Source organism: Pecten maximus, chromosome 10 (genome assembly GCF_902652985.1).
Source record: "Pecten maximus chromosome 10, xPecMax1.1, whole genome shotgun sequence".
Lineage (NCBI taxonomy): Eukaryota > Metazoa > Mollusca > Bivalvia > Pectinida > Pectinidae > Pecten > Pecten maximus.
The window spans coordinates 18,547,462-18,572,319 of NC_047024.1; the positions used below are offsets into that span (position 1 = coordinate 18,547,462).

Consider the following 24,858-nt stretch of genomic DNA (forward strand, 5'->3'; position numbering starts at 1 on the left):
CATTTTTGAAAGGATGCTAATGCTAAATTTCCAACATGACACAGTACATTGCTCTGGTGTCATGTGAGATTTGTATCCCCCATAGAGAAAGTATCTGGATACATTAAATGGCCATAAGTCTGAACTCTTCAACATTTACAAGAGGCCCAGAGGGCCTGTATCGCTCACCTGGATTTCATGATATATGAAACAAGAATGATATTAAGTATATTTGTCACTGGTATTGCTATGTCAATATATCATAGGCATTTTATATGGGTACGTGAGGTATGCCAAAAAATGCATTAATTCATGAAATGAAATTGACTTTTGGCACAATCCCATAGGGATGATATCCCACAAATGTGAGCGATATCCATTGTTTAGTTTCAGAAAAGAAGTTGTTTAAACCAATTGACCCCTTTTGACCCGGCCCTCTGCACCCGGGAGGTCAGTTCCTTCCTTTATAAAATTTTGAATCCTTACCCAAAATAATGCTACCAGTCAAATATGAGCTGTTTCAGAGAAGAAGTTGTTCATATCAATTTAGCCAAATTGACCCCTTTTGGCCCCACCCCTCAGCCCCTTGGTGGGGTCAACCCTAAAATTTGTACAATTTTGAATCCCAACCCCATGACCATGCTACCATACAAATGTGAGTGATATCCATTGATTAGGTTCAGAGAAGCTGTTTATAACAATTTAACTAAATTGACCCCTTTTGGCCCCGCACCTCAGCCCCAAAGGGGTGGGCCCCATCATTGTTCAATTTTGAATCCTTAACCCAAGGGAATGCTACCAGTCAAATATTAGAGATATCCATTGCTCAGTTTCAGAGAAAAAGTTGTTTATGTCAAATCTGCCAATATGACCCCTTTTGGCTCCGCCTCTCAGCCCCAAGGGAGGTCGGCCCCACTATTTGTACAATTTTGAATCCCGACTCCAAAGGGATGCTCACAGTCAAAATTGAGCAATATCAATTGCTTGGTTTCAGAAGAGAAGTTGTTCATATCAATTTAGCCAAATTGACCCCTCTTGGCCCCACCCCTCAGGCCCCCTTGGGGTCAGCCTCACCATTTGTACAATTTTGAATCCCCACCCTATAGTGATGCTACCAGGCAAATATGAGCAATATCCATTGCTCGGTTTCAGAGAAGAAGTCGTTTATATCAATATAGCCCAATTGACCACATTTGACCCCGCCCATCAGGCCCCCAGGGGGTCAGCCCCATCATTTGTACAATTTTGAGTCCACACCCTATAGGGATGCTTCTGACAAAATTTGGTCAAAATCTGATCAGTGGTTATGAAGAAGAAGTCAATTGTTGACGGACGGACGACGGACGCTACAGTATGGCATAAGCTCACCTTGGTCCTTCGGAGCAGGTGAGCTAATAATCGATATGTTCCAATAGTTATCTACCAGAATTTTTCAAAATCTATTTTACAAATTTGACTAGAATTTTTCAAATTCTGTTCTACAAATTTCACCAGAACTTTATTTTCCAAATTTTCAATTATAGTTTTTCTTGCGAGTAATATAATTGATAATAAATGATATACCTCCAAGAAAAATCTAAATTATAAAAATATGCTCTACTATGATATCTATATGGTTCCAGGCATCTGTGATTATCTGTATAGAATTATGGACTGTTTTGGCCTTGCACACTCAGAATGACCAGACAAAATTACCATAAATGACTTCTATTTATATTTTTAATTAATATCATCTATATCGTATATCAATATTATGAGTTAAATACTGTAAAAGTGGAAATATTCGCGGTGTGGAAATTTTCGCGTATTTCGCTATCAGTAAATCTCCGCGAAAATGTCCACACACGAATATATTAACACACAAAAATACTAAATATAAAAGATACAAGTTAGCGCAAAAATATCTTGACGGCGCAAAAATATCCACATCGCGAACACTTTGGGAGCTGGCTAAGCGAAAATTTCCACTTTTACAGTATGCAAAATGATACTGAGATATCTGTTATTAATATTTTGTACAAGTGAGGTAATTTAAAACAGAGATAGGGCCGTATGCTGTTGATAAGGCTGATTGAAAGGTAAGTGTACACATACATGTAAAAATCCTCATCTGTCAGTAGAACTTCTGACACACATGAACCTGTTTTTCATGGACAGAGAACATTTCTGGCCGATACACTTTTGTTCGTTCTATACCTTTGCCGCTGCAGAAGAGAAGACTAATTGGCAAATGGGAAATATTTGGAGTTGATTAAAGCCTTATCAACTCCAAACATGCAACACAACATGGTTGATTACTAATCACTTTCATTAGGTGAATGACCTTGTGAGCATCTGTCCTTCAGTTCTAAATATACTGAGCCACACAGATTTAATTACTGATAAATTAGTAAAAAAAAAAAAAAAACCCTAAAAAAAACAGATTTTGTTAAGATTCTCCTGAGCTTAGCCTACCCCCTCCCTCCAATTTTTTATTGATTGGCTTATAGAAGAAAAACAAGCATTGTCGAAAGACTTCAAAATTAGTTGTTTTTTTAAGTAAAGGTCACGGTCATGGTCAGCAAGTGTTATACCAATAGAAAGGTTTGGTTTATTTTTCTTTAACGTCCTTTTAACAGTCAGGGTCATTTAAGGACGTGCAAGGTTTTGGAGGTGGGGGAATTAAGCCTGAGTACCCTGGAGAAAAACCACTGGCCTACGGTCAGTACCTGGCATCTGCCCCACATGGGTTTCGAACTCACGACCCAGAGGTGGAGGGCTAGTGATAAAGTGTCGGGACACCTTAACCACTCAGCCAACTGCATCCCCTGAAAGGTCTTGTCATTATTAAGGAACACACGTGTAAACTTTTAATGACAATGTGGGGCCAAAGTGTTGAACGTCTGGGGCCAAAGTGTTGAGCATCTGAGGCCAAAGTGTTGAGAATCTGGGACAAAGTGTTGAGCATGTGGGTCCAAAGTGTTGAGCATCTGGGGCCAAAGTGTTGAGCATCTGGGGCCAAAGTTTTGAGCATCTGGGGTCAAAGTGTTGAGCATCTGGGACCAAAGTGTTGAGCATCTGGGACCAAAGTGTTGAGTATCTGGGGCCAAAGTGTTGAGCGTCTGGGACCAAAGTGTTGAGCATCTGGGGTCAAAGTGTTGAGCATCTGGGACCAAAGTGTTGAGCATCGATCATTACTTGAATGTCTCTGGTACAAGGTTGCATAAGTATGATCATGCAATTCACCAGAGTTCGAGATTAACTCAGTCAGCATTTTGCTACAAAATTATAGATTCTATTACAGATGTTCTCCATATGCTCCAATTGATAAACGATTTACCGTATGCACATGATTTGACGAGAATTTCAACTACCTGAAATAGTTCACATTTCTCGAATGTTACAACCTTGCTGGCACCAGGCCAAAGATACAGCCATTAGACACTGGTTTTGGAATCTGTTTTCCCTATACTAATACTCCTGATGGCTATAAACAATCTTCAATTTCCATATGAAAGCCGATAAGAAATTTGATTTACTTGTGCAAAGTACAAATCTCCGTAATATTAGGCCGAAATGCCATATTGAAGTGCTGTATAATTGAAGTTTGCCTTAGGGTTTAAAATGATATTATATGCACGGCCATAAACATCTTTGCATTGAAAATGCCTCACTTTTAGCTAGCAGAAGTTGGAGAGGATATTTTTTCAAAATTTCTTGAAATTCTTAGAAAATCATGCAATTTTGATACTTCAAAGAATCTCGGATTTTGAATTATTCTTTACCGTTAATAAAGACAATCACGAACAGAGTACCATATTGATGAGAATATTCAGTTTTAAAGTCAAATACTAACTTGAAGTGTGTAAGCACTGATTTTCAAAGCTTTTATTTTCCAAGATTATCTATTTAAATTTTTCAAAACAAAAATGTTTATTCAAACCTGACAAGATTAAAACATATCTGTTTGTCTTAAATCAATGACCATTTTAACGAAATAGCAAGATTCAACATGATAGAACTGCTTAGAATTCCAGCCAGAAATTTAACATTTCAATATTTTGGGAATAAATTTTTTTCATTATATTCTTATTAAAAGAACAAGCCCACATGATATTTTCAAAAAAGAATTCTTAATAAGGTTTGGGTAAAAACAGTTTCTGACTGTGAACCATTGTAACATTATAAAAAATATTTATGCAAGCCATGAGTAATTTTCAGTATATGTTTATGTGCATAAAAAATGAACAGAAGTTACAAATGATGTTTGCGAAATATTATTCCTTCCATTACTTACCAAGAAACAGCATTAACAAACTTCAACAGTCAAATCAAAGATGGCCACCTGTCGGCCATATTGCTTTTTCTGATAAGTCACAAAATCAATCCTGCACAACTATACATACATACATATATGCATTCCGCTTAATCGGGTTGCCTATTTGCGGGGACTTTTTACCCGATTAACCGACTTACCCGATAAGCCGAAATGCACGTCGCCATCTTGGATTTGGTCCGTAATGGTAGTCAGACTTGGGTCGATTTTGGATGAAAATATTTGCGTTATTATTGTTAATAAACGGTGTTTTTGTTTGTGCTTTTACTGATGTCAAATTGTCAGATTACTATTACTAATTGTATAAAAATGTGTGTATTAAAATAACAAAACCTTAATGATTTTCTTATTCGCGGCACAGTACAATCGTAGCACCTCAAATCGGGGGGTCATACATCCCTGTTTCATCCGTGTGTTCCTAATTTGACATACGATCTAAGGACTCGCCGACAATTACATCTAAAATCATTTATGTTTATCATAGAGACATTCTTATGTTCGCTTTGAAGTTTAAAATATTCCATATTATTTCCAATTACCAAAGCACAGAGATCGGAGAAACCGAGTTTATTTAGGTCGTTTCCTGTGGTATAAATTTATACGAACTTGACACTGGCAGTCACTGATAAAACAACACGAAATCCAATGTAATGTTTTTATTAACCAGTTCTAATCCTAACCTGAATAGGAATTATGAGCTAACGTCGGGCGTCTGTCATTTTACTGCTCGCTACTGATTTTTAACTCACCTGTGTATCGGTGTCGTCACATTTCCCCGTGGCGAACCCCTCACTTTGGATTCGCCACATACAGTAAGCGGTGATATCAATCGATCTGTAGCAATATCAGACCCAGGTAAAAACCTATTGTTTTGGTTTTTGCTTCGAAGATTTTACATCCCAGACGTAAAAGTTTAATTGTCTAGTCGCTTAATTATGCTTTTAAAACCCCATTACGTTTTGCCTGCTGCTGACTCTAAAAATAACATTTAATTTTACCCACAATTCTTAGTCGACTTCCTGTTGGGGAAAAACCACACGAGGCAGAATCAACAACAACACAGTTCTGAACATGACAAAACCCCGACATAACATTACCGTTTAAGGTAATATTTAACTGTTTTTTGACATTTGAACCATCAAAATTACACTATTTGTTGATAAATGTCTAAAACTTAAAGAAATACGCGATGACTTTCGTGAAAATCGGAGCATTTCTATTTTTTGTCCCGATTGTTCTATTCGAATAACCGAAAAATACGACTTTTCCAACCCAATTAAACGAATTTTTTTAACATGATTTAAGAGAAAATGGTTTTGGTTTTTAAAATTTTACCCAATTAAACGAAATACCCGATTAAGCGTTACCCGATTAAGTGGAATGCACTGTATATATAAATAAATTTATATATGGACTGTCAGGGAAACCTACATATGAAATTCGAGAAATATCCTTCAAGTACTTCTCATGAAATAGCAATTACAAAGATTGTTTACAGATGGATCAACGACCGGCCACATACGAAAGGCAATTCAAACAGCCATGTGAAGATAAGTGAGCTAAAAAAATTCAACATTTTTTTTTTAAAGAAATCTCAGCTGGACTCTCAGTATGTCTACTGAACAAACCATCAAAAACATAAACATCTTGCTAATAAATACCATTCAATTCCATCTTATCTATCGTGAAGACCCAACCCTCCAATATTATAACCCATCTGCATTAGCTATTATAGTGAATCCCCTTCTGCGTAATGATCCGAAACAACAGGTGGTAGAGTGCCTTAATCCATCAAAATTAGTTACCATCCTATTTTTTTACCTCAATTATAATGCTCAACTTTACGCTAAAATCCTCAAATTAGTGACTGCCAGCTTATATCGGGGGTCCAATGGTTGGATGAAACTTCAGCCAGATTTTGGCAAACCCGAATTCATGGCATGAGTTTTCTGAGCTGAACCGTGAGAACAGCTAAGTGTATTAGATACACCCATTCTCACACCTGCCTTGCGTAATTACAGGTGTGGTCTGGTGCGGTTTAAACAGCAGATGGGGAGGAGATTTGTGGTATTTACATGGATCAACACAAAGTAGTGTTTTGGCTAGGGTTCCAGACTGGCTGTGAAATCTCGAATAAGTTTTCCCCTAAACGTCTGAATACACTTTCAAACTTAATATTACTCTATATTAACAGGAACATATGCAGTAATGCTTTTTCTTTCACAAGAAAAAGGTTAATTTTCAGTGCAATCTACCATATAACTTCTTGATCTAATTCCATAATTCTTTTGATCTTATTCAATTTCAATTATTATGATTCAGATATGATCAAGATTTTTGGGAAAATATGAAATTGGTTAAAATATCGGGTTAATACACTTCCCTGTATTATTTTAACATCTAATCCGGGCTCATTTTTATTTTTCAACTTCTCTTCAGGATTTCCACACTAATGGAAAGAAAGAAGATTATGCTCCTAGCCTTACAGACTAGACCTAGGAAGACGACACAGCGTCACTGACAAGACCTTGAGAAGGATAAAACAACTGTATGATGTCCCTAACATCGCTGACGATACCTAGAGAAGTATGAAACAGCTGTATGATGTCCCGATCATCGCTGACGCTACCTAGAGAAGTATGAAACAGCTGTATGATGTCCCTAACATCACTGACGAGACCCAGAAGGATGAAAAGGCTGTATGATGTCCCTAACATCACTGACGAGACCTTGAAGGATGAAACAACTGTATGATGTCCCTAACATCACTGACGAGACCTTGAAGGATGAAACAACTGTATGATGTCCCTAACATCACTGACAAGTCCTAGAAGGATGAAACAGCTGTATGATGTCCCTAACATCACTGACGAGACCTAGAAGTATGAAACAACTGTATGATGTCCCGATCATCACTGACGACACCTAGAAGTATGAAACAGCTGTGTGATGTCCCTAACATCACTGACAAGTCCTAGAAGGATGAAACAACTGTATGATGTCCCTATCATCGCTGACAATACCTAGAGAAGTATGAAACAGCTGTATGATGTCCCGATCATCACTGACGACACCTAGAAGTATGAAACAGCTGTGTGATGTTCCTAGCATCACTTACAAGACCTAGAAGTATGAACCTGCTGTATGATGTCCCTAGCATAACTTACAAGACCTAGAAGTATGAAACAGCTGTATGATGTGCCTAACATCACTGATGAGACCCAGAAGGATGAAATGGCTGTATGATGTCCCTAACATCACTGACGAGACCCAGAAGGATGAAAAGGCTGTATGATGTCCCTAACATCACTGACGGGACCTTGAAGGACAAAGCAGCTGTATGATGTCCCTACCATCACAGACGAGTCCCAGGAGGACAAAACAGCTGTATGATGTCCCTAGCATCACTTACGAGTCCTAGAAGGATGACACATTATGATATACATATCTGCTTTTTGAAAAGTTTGATATAAGGATGCATACAAAATTTTAATTGCTCTGACTTGCAATATGCTGAAATCTGACCTGGTCTTTAACTAATTTACTTCATTTGGCAAAAATGACCATGCCAAATTTAGATGAAACAACTGTATGATGTCCCTAACATCACTGACAAGTCCTAGAAGGATGAAACAGCTGTATGATGTCCCTAACATCACTGACGAGACCTAGAAGTATGAAACAACTGTATGATGACCCGATCATCACTGACAACACCTAGAAGTATGAAACAGCTGTGTGATGTCCCTAACATCACTGACAAGTCCTAGAAGGATGAAACAACTGTATGATGTCCCTAACATCACTGACGAGACCTTGAAGGATGAAACAACTGTATGATGTCCCTAACATCACTGACGAGACCTAGAAGGATGAAACAACTGTATGATGTCCCTAACATCACTGACGAGACCTTGAAGGATGAAAGCAACTGTATGATGTCCCTAACATCACTGGCAAGTCCTAGAAGGATGAAACAGCTGTATGATGTCCCTAGCATCACTGACGAGACCTTGAAGGACAAAGCAGCTGTATGATGTCCCTACCATCACAGACGAGTCCCAGGAGGACAAAACAGTTGTATGATGTCCCTAGCATCACTTACGAGTCCTAGAAGGATGACACATTATGATATACATATCTGCTTTTTGAAAAGTTTGATATAAGGATGCATACAAAATTTTAATTGCTCTGACTTGCAATATGCTGAAATCTGACCTGGTCTTTAACTAATTTACTTCATTTGGCAAAAATGACCATGCCAAATTTAGAACAGTGTAGTTTAATTTGCGTACTTAAGCCATAAACAGTTTACAGCTAGCCCCTACTAACCATGACTTACTGGCTCAGGTAGCTTTGGTTGTTTTGACGAAGATAAGTCATAGCTTTTACCGCTCCATTCAATCTCAACAGGAGGCACCCTCATGATCATTACAGTTTAAAAATAGCTCTGGAGGCCAAAAGCATAGACAAATTCCATTGGAGTCCTGTTAATTTTCTTGATAATAATTACAGGAAGAATATCAAATTTCCAAAAAAGGTAAATGATCTATTAGCTGAAAGTCCAAACATAGCGAGGAGGATGTTCAAATTAGTTTTCCTGACATATCCTGGAGATTGTGTTGACGTCATTCTCTGTCATAGCCAGGAACGGAAACCTGCCGTGTAGCAACAGAGTATGCCTGGGATTTGGCCATGTCGCTAATGTAAGGTTTCTACAAGATTGATTTTATTAACGGTATGCATACGAAAGGCTGCAGCTCCGTAAAAGTCCTTTAGTGCATGGATTAGCTGTGGAAAATCTGATATAATCCAGATATTTCTCGGCTGTTATCGTCCCTTCTCATTCTGCACTTTTAGATCATTTTGATTTTTGACAGATCTTAATTTGTTTAAAAAACACTGGATTTTTTCTTTCTTTTTTTTTTTATCTAAAACTGGAAAATTTCAGAGATGACAGTCTCGATCTGAAAACTGCAATGAAAATAACTTCGTGTCAAACTGACTGCATGTTTGACAATATGTTCATGACATTTTAATGGTTATCTGGACATTGACATCGATATGAGTTTAACCATTCATAACCTTACCATTGTATAGCTGAATCTAGATCAAGTCAGAAATAAAGATGATGTCACTGAAATGTTGAGTTTTACATTTGACATCATAATCTTGTTAAGAAATATTCTATTTCCTTGTCCGATATGATGTTGGACATGTTTGATGGTTTGTCTCGATCTTTTTGAAAGTTCTTATTTTGAGAAAGTCACAATGCCTGGATTGGCCTTGATTGACAGTTTTGATAAAGTCACAATGCCTTGATTGACAGGTGTCAGTGACAGAGCTGAGGAGGCTTACTCTTCTGGAACACCTGGTCTTAATCTCTCACTCTTTCAAGGGAGACTATCTATGAATCAAAATTTTGTTCATATTTGCCTCCACTTGATTTACTTTCCATTAGAATGAGTTTTGCTTGATTTGAATTTTCATTTCAAATCAGGACTGAGAAATGGATTGAGCGATGTTGTAAGTCTTTTTTAATTGCATATCTCAAATAAAAAAAAACAAAAAAAAACCGAAATCTAGACTTGCTTTAGTTCGTATATTTTTGTATTGAATTGACCCCTAGTTCGAAACTTCAGATAAATATCCATGAGGACAAACTATAAAAATGAATTTTATCAATAATTTTATCATTATATAGAGAGAAGGGCCTGAAGTTGAACTGAAATAATCTATTAATACTGAAATTAGATTCATATTTGTGTACATATCGAGATTTAATTCAAGAATTCAATCTCAAACTAGCACACCCATTACCAGCCATGACAAAGGTCCTTAGCAATAATCAGAAGTGATGCAGATTCTAGAAAAGTGATTTATTGACGAGCCACAAATCACCAAGGCTATGAAAACTCTAGGACATAGACTAATTGACTCAACAAGTCTTCCTCTCACATTTATGGATCCATGCAGAGCGATGGTCAGTATACTGATAGAGATGGTCAGTAGAGGTTCAGTGGTCAGTATAGAGGTCACTGGTGTTTGTTGATCTAGGTACATGGCTATAAAATCTACAAAATATCAGTTCATCACTTTACTTCCTCATGTCAGTAAACATGTTACAAGCTCTGTTTGGTCCTTGTATTGATCCCTGGTGTCTGCGATCTCTAGTTCTATCAATAAACTGGTGTATGAAAAGGCGGCTAAAATACATCAATTTATCGCTTCATCAGCTTATAATGACACTGGAATGGCAATTTCAATCATTGGGGTTTTTGTAGTGATTTTTTTTTTTTTTCAAATCACAAAAATTCCCTGTCAATCAAGATAAGACATTTTTAGATTTTCCCACAGGAAAAATCTGAAATATCAATCTGGATCTGCATGTACACAAAACAGTACATTTATCTTAATATCACACTGCTTAGTATCACTTCTATTAATATCACACATACTGCTTAATATCACATTTGTATGCAGAGTAGTACAGCACATTTCTCTTAATATCACACTGCTTAATATCACATTTGTATGCAGAGTACAGCACATTTCTCTTAATATCACACTGCTTAATATCACATCCGTATGCATATACATGTACATGTACACAGTACAGTACATTTCTCTTAATATCACACTGCTTAATATCACAATAACATAATATTTTTCTGAAATCTTTCTCTTTATATGATTGTACAATAAACAGTGACACAATGTCTCTCAATTACCCTATCCTAAAATTCCAAATTGCTGGGTAAATAATATAGTGACACTTCTGGGTAATTTGTCATACGATATGAAACGTCCCCTAAATACCTTATTTCATCATTAGATGTCCTGAGGTCATGCAAATTACAAAAGTAATTTCACATTTCTCAGTTGTGTGTCGATCTGCTCTAACATAGTTTGTTTTCTGGGAGGTAAAAAATTATATGCAAATTTGGTACATGTGAAAAAATGGCTGATGTTTTAAAAACCGGTTAAATATATATACAACTTGTACTTCTGGTATGGGACTAATTATGGAAGTCATAAAAACGTCAGGCAAATAAGATTTTCTTTGCTATTGCTAATCAGTTTCCAGTTATTTGCCAGGAAGGTTAACAGTCTAATTATGGCCACTGTATGTCCTAAGGGATGTGGATGAGGACGATGATCCTCCACAGCAACGCTGACGGAACAAAAATCTTTCAAAACATAATTACCCATAATACAATGTCATCAGCTAACAGTCTGCTGTAAGATATCTGCCATACAGCTAACATAGTTTTCTTTTGAACATATAGGTATAGCACAGTATATATTTTTCACAATTATAATGACTTAATTATGGTGTTAATGTGTGTTGTAATTAATTTTATAGTAATTATCCTGGCAAATGATTGGGATGACAGAAGCCCATGATATTTGTATAGGCAGACATATTATAGACTTACGACAAATAAACATTTAAAGGTCGCTATAGGCGCTACTCACTCACCCTGTGGAGGAATTGTTGAAATCACACATACTTTTCCCGTTCTGGATCATGATGAATTCATCATTCACACCGATTCTGGGTAAATTCCAATAGGAATCTATAGCAGATTTCCCAACAACAAATAAACTCGGATGTTAAAGAAATCCTGATGGAGACACCAGTGGTGTTCCAGTGTATTAAAGCTTGCTATGCCGAGACAGTATAGTCCCCCATGTAAACAGCTGGTGCCCTATTCACCACCGGGAGGGGACCTGTAGCCCGAGATTTACTTCTCCATGGAGTGATGTTGTGTCGCTGCCAGTCCAACACTGGCTGAATGACTACAGACACTGGGGAGAGATGGACACAACATGAGCAGCTCGATGAAGCCTCCACTACGACTTTCTGTTGATACTAAAGGCTCTCGGATTCCTCTGATACTAAACCCTCCAAGCTCCATAAAGACATTATTAATCTCCAGGCATCTGTTATTAAGATGCATCCAGCTTCCTTGTAAGACGCATACTAATCAAGGCTCAGCTAGTAATTAAGACACCTAGATACATCTAGATTCCTAGTAAGACACTCGCCTTTCAAGGCTATAACTAGTAAGTCGTTATACATCTCGTTTCCCTGAAGACACTCGCCTATCAAGGCTCTGACTAGTAAGACATCATACATTTATATTCCTATTAAGACACTTACCTATCAAGGCCCCGACTAGTATGACACTATACATCCAGCTTCCTGGTAAGACACCTATCAAGGCTACGACTAATAAGACACTACACATCCAGCTCCCTGGTTAGACACCTACTAAAGCTCTGACTTAAAAGACACTATACATCCAGCTTCCTGGTAAGACACCTATCAAGGCTACGACTAATAAGACACTACACATCCAGCTCCCTGGTTAGACACCTACTAAAGCTCTGACTTAAAAGACACTATACATCCAGCTTCCTGGTAAGACACCTATCAAGGCTACGACTAATAAGACACTACACATCCAGCTCCCTGGTTAGACACCTACTAAAGCTCTGACTTAAAAGACACTACACATCCAGCTTCCTGGTAAGACACCTATTCAAGTTCTGACTAATAAGACACTATACATCTGGCTTCCTGGTAAGACACTTACCTATAAAGGTTCCGACTAATAAAACATTATACAACCAGCTTCCTGGTAAGACACCTATTAAAGCTCAGAATAATAAGACACTACACATCCAGCTTTCTGGTAAGACACTTACCTATCATGGCACCAACTAAGTTAGTTTCCCAGTAAGACACTTTTCCATTATATCTTGATCTCAATTATGTTCTTGCTAAGACATTCAATTAAATCTTAAACTCGAAAAAGGCTTGAATTAATTGTTAAGACACTTACATTTAAGTCCTTTTAAGACACCATATCAAGGCAGACTTGACTATATTGCTGCAACAATATCAAACATTGGCCTGGTAATCAACTGATTATCTAACTAAGACACTAGATAGCCAATTAAGACACTATCAAAAGCTTCACAAGACACATGTCCATGTTAATTAAGGGTTAACTGTAATATTTTTTTTACGTTATTGCTTAATAACGTAAAAAAAATATTACAGTTAACCCTTATAATTTAATTTAACGATAAGAAACATTTTCATTAAGTTTAACATGTTTATTTTGCTTCAGATATTTAAAAACGCATTGATAAATACAAAATCCCGTGAACAACGATTACTCCACTGACGTCAGTCATTATTTCTGTTATGAGATGATAACATAATTTTTTGAGCCAATGAAAATGCTTGTTACAAGCAAAATTAAATTATTTTTAATTATTAAGACAACCTTTCAGTAGACTCCTTAAAGACACATCGGATGTGTTTTTACACATTCACACATACAACACAACATCTTAGCAAAATAACAAATTTAGTATCTTACATTTACATAGTGCCTTCTACTCAGTATTTGGACAGTCATTTTTAATTCAATATATCCGTGAAATAACAGAAACAATATCATTGCTTATCATAAGTGGTGATGAAATATAACTTTTGGCATTGACCAATCAGAACAGTACGTGCCTTTATTTTCTTTATTTCATATGCAAATGAAGCAACGGTAGAATATTCTGCAAACATAGTACCACGGTAGTTTTGATTTAAATACAACCCAGTAACAGTTTTATAAACAAGACTATTTTAATTACCAAGATAATAAACAAACAGAAAAATTTAAAAGATGCATAAATGTTCTAAGCAACAGGGATCATGTTATTTAAGAGTGAAAATCATAAAAAAAAAATAAAAAAATCATAAACATTAAACAAAATCATTTTGAGAACAACAGTTCAATAGGGGGGATTGGGTTTAAACCACAGACCATCTATCAGGATTCTATAAATAGATTGTTGGGGTTGTCAATGCTGATTGGTCACAAATCAGGTTCTGGATCCACAGGATACAGCAGCTGACCAGTAACAAAGGCCATGATTGATGGAAGTGGACAGAGGAGAAGATCAATATAGATTTATCTCTGCCAGTCTGGAGTGTGTTATCTCTATCTGGGGTCTTCATCGATAGCCTCAAGTATCTACAGCGTGTGGTCGGTACTCATACACTTAATTTATATATATACACTTCAGGTAAGATACACATTCACACCCCTCCAAAAACCCAGTGTTAGATCTATATACATGTGCAGTATCTTATCATTAAAGTGTTGAATATTTATATTGCATCTGTCCAGAGAGTATTGGTGATTTCTTCATTCTTGAAAAATTTCATGATTTATGAATCAACATTTTAACAAGCTGATCAAGAGTTAGTGTCATTCCTTGCTGTCAATCAAATTTTCTAAACAACATAGACCTTAATTGATGGCAATGAACAGATGTCTCATTTTAACAATCATTTCTTAACTATTTTATGAGGCTGACCATAAAATGACAATATGGTGATGAAAACCTTATTCTCAGTGACAAATGTGTTGGAGTTTTTGACAAACATAATCCTATTCTGTATTACCTCATAAACTAACATTGTATGAAGTTTCAGCCAAATACATCATTTCTTTCTGAAGTTATCATCTTTAAACCAAAATGTCTATTTTTAGCAAGTGACCTTCATAAATGACCTTTTGACCCCACACTCAATCCCACACTGCATTACCTCATAAGCTAACATTGTAAATAACTTTCAACCAAATCCATCATTTCTTTCTGAAGTTATTATCTGGAAATGAAAATTTGATGAAAAATGTCTATATTTAGCAACAGTGACCTTCATAAATGACCTTTTGACCCCACACTCAATCCCACTCTGCATTACTTCATTAGCTAACATTGTATTAACTTTCAACCAAATCCATCATTTCTTTCTAAAATTATCATCTGGAACCCAAAATTAACGAAAATTATCTATTTTTAGCAACAATGACCTTTGCAGTTGACCTTTCCACCCCAAACTCAATCCCACTCTGTATTACCTCATAAGCTAACAGTAAATGAAGGTTCATTCAAATCCATCCATCTTTTCTCAAGCTATCGCTGGGAAACCAACATCCGACAGACAGACGGAGACAAACACTATGATCCCCTCCGGGTTTAATAAAAGAATGTACGTACTCATTCTTCTTTCTTTCAATCTGAAGTTATTTTGTGAAAAAATTTGGAATAGCAAAAATCAGCATTGTCATAATGTGATCAACAACATCAAAATAATGGTCATATAATCAAATGGTCTTATTGTCTTATACCACACAGTCTGTGACTCTTGGATTAACTTTTAATTCTGGGTCACATGACCCCTGTAATATAACGCCCACACATAACATAATCTACATAAAATAACTTTCATTGTAAATCTTTCATGGAAAGTTTAAAACTACTATTCAATACAATTAATAGACATCAGCACCTCATCTCATTCTGTATAAGTGCATCTGTCATTAACAGTTAGGTAGAGCACTTTAATTCAGGCTCTAGGAAATTAGAAACGGAGAGTACAAGGAAGGCATGTACTTGTCAGAGACAGTCATTAACTGAACTCTGACAACACACAGGTACATTGTCATCAATTTAATGACACCTGGTAATGAAGTTTGGACAAAAATATAGATCACAACCGAAAACAGAGAAAATTTACCAAATTATATTAATATATATATCACTCTATTATTTGATTTTACACAATTATCAAATTTGATTTAGAAAATTTATCTTAAAATTTCAAAATTGAAGTTTGTTTAGATTAGTTGGTGGTATTGTGTATTGGATATCACCAGCCTCTGTAACACTAACTGGTGGTGTAGTGTGTATTGGAGATCACCAGTGTCTGTAACACTAACTGGTGGTGTAGTGTGTATTGGAGATCACCATGCAGTGTCTGTAACACTAACTGGTGGTGTAGTGTGTATTGTAGATCACCAGCCTCTGTAACTCTAACTGGTGTAGTAGTGTGTATTGTAGATCACCAGTCTCTGTAACACTAACTGGTGGTGTAGTGTATTGGAGATCACCAGTCTCTGTAACACTAACTGGTGGTGTATTGGAGATCACCAGTGTCTGTAACACTAACTGGTGGTGTAGTGTGTATTGGAGATCACCAGTCCCTGTAACACTAACTGGTGGTGTAGTGTGTATTGTAGATCACCAGTCTCTGTAACACTAACTGGTGGTGTATTGGAGATCACCAGTCCCTGTAACACTAACTGGTGGTGTATTGGAGATCACCAGTATCTGTAACACTAACTGGTGGTGTATTGGAGATCACCAGTGTTTGTAACACTAACTGGTGGTGTAGTGTGTATTGGAGATCACCAGTCTCTGTAACACTAACTGGTAGTGTATTGGAGATCACCAGTCCCTGTAACACTAACTGGTGGTGTATTGGAGATCACCAGTATCTGTAACACTAACTGGTGGTGTATTAGAGATCACCAGTGTCTGTAACACTAACTGGTGGTGTAGTGTGTATTGGAGATCACCAGTCTCTGTAACACTAACTGGTGGTGTATTGGAGATCACCAGTCCCTGTAACACTAACTGGTGGTGTAGTGTGTATTGGAGATCACCAGTCTCTGTAACACTAACTGGTGGTGTAGTGTGTATTGTAGACCACCAGCCTCTGTAACACTAACTGGTGGTGTAGTGTGTATTGGAGATCACCAGCCTCTGTAACACTAACTGGTGGTGTAGTGTGTATTGGAGATCACCAGTCTCTGTAACACTAACTGGTGGTGTAGTGTGTATTGGAGATCACCAGTGTCTGTAACACTAACTGATGGTGTAGTGTGTATTGGATATCACCAGTGTCTGTAACACTAACTGGTGGTGTATTGGAGATCACCAGCCTCTGTAACACTAACTGGTGGTGTAGTGTGTATTGGAGATCACCAGTGTCTGTAACACTAACTGGTGGTGTATTGGAGATCACCAGTCCCTGTAACACTAACTGGTGGTGTAGTGTGTATTGGAGATCACCAGTGTCTGTAACACTAACTGGTGGTGTATTGGAGATCACCAGCCTCTGTAACACTAACTGGTGGTGTAGTGTGTATTGGAGATCACCAGTCCCTGTAACACTAACTGGTGGTGTACTGTGTATTGGAGATCACCAGTGTCTGTAGCACTAACTGGTGGTGTATTGGAGATCACCAGTCTCTGTAACACTAACTGGTGGTGTAGTGTGTATTGGACATCACCAGTATCTGTAACACTAACTGGTGGTGTAGTGTGTATTGGAGATCACCAGTCCCTGTAACACTAACTGGTGGTGTAGTGTGTATTGGAGATCACCAGTGTCTGTAACACTAACTGGTGGTGTAGTGTGTATTGGAGATCACCAGTCTCTGTAACACTAACTGGTGGTGTAGTGTGTATTGGAGATCACTAGTCTCTGTAACACTAACTGGTGGTGTAGTGTGTATTTGAGATCACCAGACTCTGTAACACTAACTGGTGGTGTAGTGTGTATTGGAGATCACCAGCCTCTGTAACACTAACTGGTGGTGTAGTGTGTATTGGATATCACCAGTCTCTGTAACACTAACTGGTGGTGTAGTGTGTATTAGAGATCACCAGGTCTGTAACACTAACTGGTGGTGTATTGGAGATCACCAGCCTCTGTAACACTAACTGGTGGTGTAGTGTGTATTGGAGATCACCAGTGTCTGTAACACTAACTGGTGGTGTATTGGAGATCACCAGTGTCTGTAACACTAACTGGTGGTGTAGTGTGCATTGGAGATCACCAGTGTCTGTAACACTAACTGGTGGTGTAGTGTGTATTGGAGATCACCAGTCCCTGTAACACTAACTGGTGTTGTAGTGTGTATTGGAGATCACCAGTCTCTGTAACACTAACTGGTGGTGTGGTGTGTATTGGAGATCACCAGTGTCTGTAACACTAACTGGTGGTGTAGTGTATATTGGAGATCACCAGTCCCTGTAACACTAACTGGTGGTGTATTGTGTATTGGAGATCACCAGTGTCTGTAACACTAACTGGTGGTGTATTAGAGATCACCAGTGTCTGTAACACTAACTGGTGGTGTATTGTAGATCACCAGTCCCTGTAACACTAACTGGTGGTGTATTGTGTATTGGAGATCACCAGTCTCTGTAACACTAACTGGTGGTGTAGTGTATATTGGAGATCACCAGTGTCTGTAACACTAACTGGTGGTGTAGTGTGTATTGGAGATCACCAGTGTCTGTAACACTAACTGGTGGTGTATTAGAGATCACCAGTGTCTGTAACACTAACTGGTGGTGTATTGGAGATCACCAGTGTCTGTAACACTAACTGGTGGTGTTTTGTGTATTGGAGATCACCAGTGTCTGTAACACTAACTGGTGGTGTATTGGAGATCACCAGTGTCTGTAACACTAACTGGTGGTGTATTGTAGATCACCAGTCCCTGTAACACTAACTGGTGGTGTATTGTGTATTGGAGATCACCAGTGTCTGTAACACTAACTAGTGGTGTAGTGTGTATTGGAGATCACCAGTCCCTGTAACACTAACTGGTGTTGTAGTGTGTATTGGAGATCACCAGTGTCTGTAACACTAACTGGTGGTGTATTGGAGATCACCAGTGTCTGTAACACTAACTGGTGGTGTATTGTGTATTGGAGATCACCAGTCTCTGTAACACTAACTGGTGGTGTATTGTGTATTGGAGATCATCTGTCTCTGTAACACGTACTAACTGGTGGTGTGGTGTGTATTGGAGATCACCAGTGTCTGTAACACTAACTGGTGGTGTAGTGTATATTGGAGATCACCAGTGTCTGTAACACTAACTGGTGGTGTATTGTGTATTGGATATCACCAGTGTCTGTAACACTAACTGGTGGTGTATTAGAGATCACCAGTGTCTGTAACACTAACTGGTGGTGTATTGGAGATCACCAGTCCCTGTAACACTAACTGGTGGTGTATTGGAGATCACCAGTCCCTGTAACACTAACTGGTGTTGTAGTGTGTATTGGAGATCACCAGTCCCTGTAACACTAACTGGTGTTGTAGTGTGTATTGGAGATCACCAGTGTCTGTAACACTAACTGGTGGTGTAGTGTGTATTGGAGATCACCATGCAGTGTCTGTAACACTAACTGGTGGTGTAGTGTGTATTGGATATCACCAGTCCCTGTAACACTAACTGGTGGTGTAGTGTGTATTGGAGATCACCAGTCCCTGTAACACTAACTGGTGGTGTATTGTGTATTGGAGATCACCAGTCTCTGTAACACTAACTGGTGGTGTAGTGTGTATTGGTGATAACCATTATCTGTAACACTAACTGGTGGTGTAGTATGTATTGGAGATCACCAGTATCTGTAACACTAACTGGTGGTGTATTGGAGATCACCAGTCTCTGTAACACTAACTGGTGGTGTAGTGTGTATTGGATATCACCAGTGTCTGTAACACTAACTGGTGGTGTAGTGTGTATTGGAGATCACCAGTGTCTGTAACACTAACTGGTGGTGTATTGGATATCACCAGCCTCTGTAACACTAACTGGTGGTGTATTGTGTATTGGAGATCACCAGTGTCTGTAACACTAACTGGTGGTGTAGTGTGTATTGTAGATCACCAGTGTCTGTAACACTAACTGGTGGTGTAGTGTGTATTGGAGATCACCAGTCCCTGTAACACTAACTGGTGGTGTAGTGTGTATTGGAGATCACCAGTCTCTGTAACACTAACTGGTGGTGTAGTGTGTATTGGAGATCACCAGTGTCTGTAACACTAACTGGTGGTGTATTGTGTATCGGAGATTACCAGTCTCTGTAACACTAACTGGTGGTGTAGTGTGTATTGGAGATCACCAGTCTCTGTAACACTAACTGGTGGTGTAGTGTGTATTGGAGATCACCAGTCTCTGTAACACTTACTGGTGGTGTATTGGAGATCACCAGTGTCTGTAACACTAACTGGTGGTGTAGTGTGTATTGGAGATCACCAGTGTCTGTAACACTAACTGGTGGTGTATTGGAGATCACCAGTGTCTGTAACACTAACTGGTGGTGTATTGGAGATCACCAGTCCCTGTAACACTAACTGGTGGTGTAGTGTGTATTGGAGATCACCAGTCCCTGTAACACTAACTGGTGGTGTAGTGTGTATTGGAGATCACCTGTCTCTGTAACATGTATAGTACTAACTGGTGGTGTAGTGTGTATTGGAGATCACCAGTGTCTGTAACACTAACTGGTGGTGTAGTGTGTATTGGAGATCACCAGTGTCTGTAACACTAACTGGTGGTGTAGTGTGTATTGGAGATCACCAGTGTCTGTAACACTAACTGGTGGTGTAGTGTGTATTGGGGATCACCAGTGTCTGTAACACTAACTGGTGGTGTATTGTAGATCACCAGTCCCTGTAACACTAACTGGTGGTGTATTGTGTATTGGAGATCACCAGTCCCTGTAACACTAACTGGTGGTGTATTGGAGATCACCAGTCTCTGTAACACTAACTGGTGGTGTAGTGTGTATTGGACATCACCAGTATCTGTAACACTAACTGGTGGTGTAGTGTGTATTGGAGATCACCAGCCTCTGTAACACTAACTGGTGGTGTATTGGAGATCACCAGCCTCTGTAACACTAACTGGTGGTGTAGTGTGTATTGGAGATCACCAGTCCCTGTAACACTAACTGGTGTTGTAGTGTGTATTGGAGATCACCAGTCTCTGTAACACTAACTGGTGGTGTATTGTGTATTGGAGATCACCAGTGTCTGTAACACTAACTGGTGGTGTAGTGTAGTGAAGATCACCAGTTCCAGCCTCTGTAGCACTAGCTGTGGCCAGATCCTCCTGTTATGTACAGAGGTTGTACCTACTCGGGGTGTTATGGCCTTTTGATGTCATGAGATAGTGATTTCACCATTAGCAAGGTAATAAAGCTACAGTACCAATTAGTTACACTGTGTTGGTTACTAGACAAGCTCTAAAGGTTTCTGACTCCTACACAACAACCATTAAGGCCTCTGATTCCTACAACTCAACTGTTAAGCCCTCTGACCCCTAACTCAACCATTAAGGCCTCTGACCCCTAACTCAACCATTTAGGCCTCTGACCCCTAAAACTCAACCATTAAGGTAGCTGACCACTACAACACAACCATTAAGGTATCTTACCCCAACAACTCAACCATTAAGGTATCTTACCCCAACAACTCAACCATTAAGGTATCTTACCCCTACAACTCAACCATTAAGGTATCTTACCCCTACAACTCAACCATTAAGGCCTCTGACCCCTAACTCAACCATTAAGGCCTCTGACCCCTAACTCAACCATTTAGGCCTCTGACCCCTAAAACTCAACCATTAAGGTAGCTGACCACTACAACTCAACCATTAAGGTATCTTACCACTACAACTCAACCATTAAGGTATCTTACCCCAACAACTCAACCATTAAGGTATCTTACCCCAACAACTCAACCATTAAGGTATCTTACCCCTACAACTCAACCATTAAGGTATCTTACCCCTACAACTCAACCATTAAGGTATCTGATCCCTACAACTCAACCATTAAGGTATCTGATCCCTACAACACAACAATTAAAGCTCCTAAACTATCAACCATCTCTGCCTCGGTTTTTCTGGAAACAAGACTATTATTAAGCCCTACAGGTTTCTAGCTCTGTATGTTCACTGTGTGGACATTTAAGTACATCTACAGAATAGTATATTCCCACCTCTCAGCTATCTGTCACATCTACATAACCTCACAGCTATTATCTATGTACAGGTAATTACCCTGACATTAATACTACACCAACATGATCCCTCGTGACAGGCCCCTGTGTGTGAAAATCTGTAATCATATCTACAAATGGCATCCAATCACTTCCAAACTCAATTAGGACAAGAATTACTGTGCCATTCAATCTCGCCCAGACTCTTGACCACGTAGAACTCAGCATTAGCAGTTTGTAATGGCCTCTGGATTGCTACAACACATGGCCTGGACCTCAAATGATCTATTTTAGGGGGTAGAAGTGATTTGTGTGTATAAGGTTGAGTACCACAGCTATATGGCACCTGTGTCCAATATCTTGTCAGGATGAAGAAGCACCATAACAATTCCATCAGTACATATTCAACTTCAGAAGAATTGCTTACATCAAGAAATCAAAAAGTCATTTAAAAAAAGCATTACTACCCTCAGTGTGAACACTGAACAAACAAACTCTCCATTAAGAGTTCATTAAGTGCCCTTCAGGGTGGTGAGAACAAGAACCCCAAAAACGGTGACCTGATACTTTTCTTCCAACATATTTTCGTGTTTTCAAGCCCGATGACCTTTAAAGTCATAAAAGGCCTTACTGTACCTACAATTGAAACTATTTTGGGCCAATTAATTTTTCGCAAATTTTAATCGCCTGCAAAATACACAAAAATTAATTGCACTTACAATATGTTGATTAACAGTCTTTGTAATTGAAATTATCTCTATATGATAATGCAAAAAATTGTTTGAAACACTGATTGATATAAGTTTTTATAGTTCACAGATATAAATAAATAAATAAATAAATAATATAAGCATTTTTAGAAACCCGAATATCACTAAGTCTACACTAACTTAACTTTAAATTAGTGAGCAATTTCAGAAATCCGAATATCACCGACGTCTACAACTACATTAATAGACATTCTCCTGCAATACTCCACATTATGAAGCTTCTCCTCATCCACAAGAAATCAATTTTCATTTTGCCGACATGCAATGTGCCAATTAGTTTTTTTTTTTACATGATTATGTAAAAAGATGGAGAAAAGTGATTAATTTGAATTTCAATAAGATCATACACAGCATTTCCTGGCTGCAGAAATGGTATATGGTACATTTGTCTGAGGATGATGAACAAGATAAACGGAAACAGTCAGACTCCCATCTCTGTCTCTGATTTATTACAACAGATATTTATTCACTACATTGCCAATTTAAACTGTTACAGGATTTTGAATTCTGATAGCAGTAAATACAAATATCTATCTCTTCCTCTGAGGGGGGTAAACTTGTTTACAGATAGAATCCATGTATCAATCTGCAAAATTTTTGTCAGAAGCCTTGTGGAAGAATTTACGACTAAAATATTCGTTATATATTTCATATTGAATAAGTGCTACAATCTGTTAATCTTTAGAGATTTTTACAGATTCTTGCACAATCCACCAATTTTCATCATATTCAATCATATAAGCCAATCTATCCGTGTAAGTGAACTCCAACCTTTTCCCTCAGAAAACCGATGGGGGTGCCAATAAAATGGTTGCTTTCTTCACATAAAATGTAGTCTGATAGTTTAACTTATTATTTTATTACTTTTAATTAAGAAAAAAAGAAATTCTATGTCAAAATAAAGACACACTGCTTCTAAAAATACATTTCTTTGTACCCTCCGACCTTAAACTCACTTGAAATATATCCCTGAGATTACACTTTCAAGCACATCCCTTCAGAGTTTTAGCGATCACAATACATACTTTTTAATTGTCAAATAGGGTATATTCACATGTTTACTTATTGCCAACATAAATTGAAATGAACATTTCTGTTTAAAGTTATATTTATAGCAATAATATCTAGCGAAAGTTGTAAGTTCAATTTTCCACGTCCCGTTTTGAAAGAAAGTGGTTTCAATATCTCAGACATTTCCAGCTGCTGAAACAATTTTCTATCTTATGATATAGAAGATAACAACTTGCCAGTGCGGAGATGAGTTTTCTTTATAGATCTTGAGAAAAACATATTGAAGCGGAGAACCCATTCTGGATTCACAGTAATCTAATATCGTATTAAGTTTATAAGCATTGGCCTCCTACAGTTTGATCATTACACGAGAGATGTAGAAGTTTCTGAATGATAAAAAAAAAAAAAATCACTGATTAAAAAGTCTTTGGTGAATGATAAGTGTTAATGATCAACAAACACACTGGCAACACCAGGTGAGTTGGCATCATCCTGACAACACCAGATCAGGTGACATCACAGTGACAACACCAGATCAGGTGACATCACAGTGACAACACCAGATCAAGTGACATTACACTGACAACACCAGATCAGGTGACATTACACTGACAACACCAGATCAGGTGACATCACAGTGACAGCACCAGATCAGGTGGCATCACAGTGACAACACCAGATCAAGTGACATCACAGTGACAACACCAGATCAGGTGACATCACAGTGACAGCACCAGATCAAGTGACATCACAGTGACAACACCATATCAAGTGACATTACACTGACAACACCAGATCAGGTGACATCACAGTGACAACACCAGAACAGGTGACATCACATTGACAACACCAGATCAGGTGACATTAGTGACAACACCAGATCAAGTGACATCACACTGACAACACCAGGTCATGTGACATCAAACTGACAACACTAGATCAAGTGACATCACATTGACAACATCAGATCAAGTGACATCACATTGACAACACCAGATCAGGTGACATCACACTGACATCACCAGATCAAATGACATCACACTGACATCACCAGATCAGGTGACATCAAATTGACAACACCAGATCAGGTGACATCACATTGA

General features: G+C 38.2%; 1 protein-coding gene across 7 annotated transcripts in view; it reads right to left on the reverse strand.

Moving 5' to 3' along the window:
• The window catches only part of LOC117336793 (tumor protein p53-inducible protein 11-like), a 241,434-nt gene that overhangs the window by 40,817 nt on the left and 175,759 nt on the right, over window positions 1-24,858 (reverse strand). The window contains exon 1 of one of the 7 annotated variants that reach the window (XM_033897442.1): window positions 11,778-12,097. The exons of the other annotated variants lie outside the window; for them this stretch is intronic. Within the exon in view, the coding sequence (XP_033753333.1) occupies window positions 11,778-11,827 (50 nt within the window). The 5' untranslated portion in view covers window positions 11,828-12,097. Of the gene's footprint in view, window positions 1-11,777; window positions 12,098-24,858 lie in introns of those variants that run through there. 7 annotated transcript variants of the gene reach the window in all.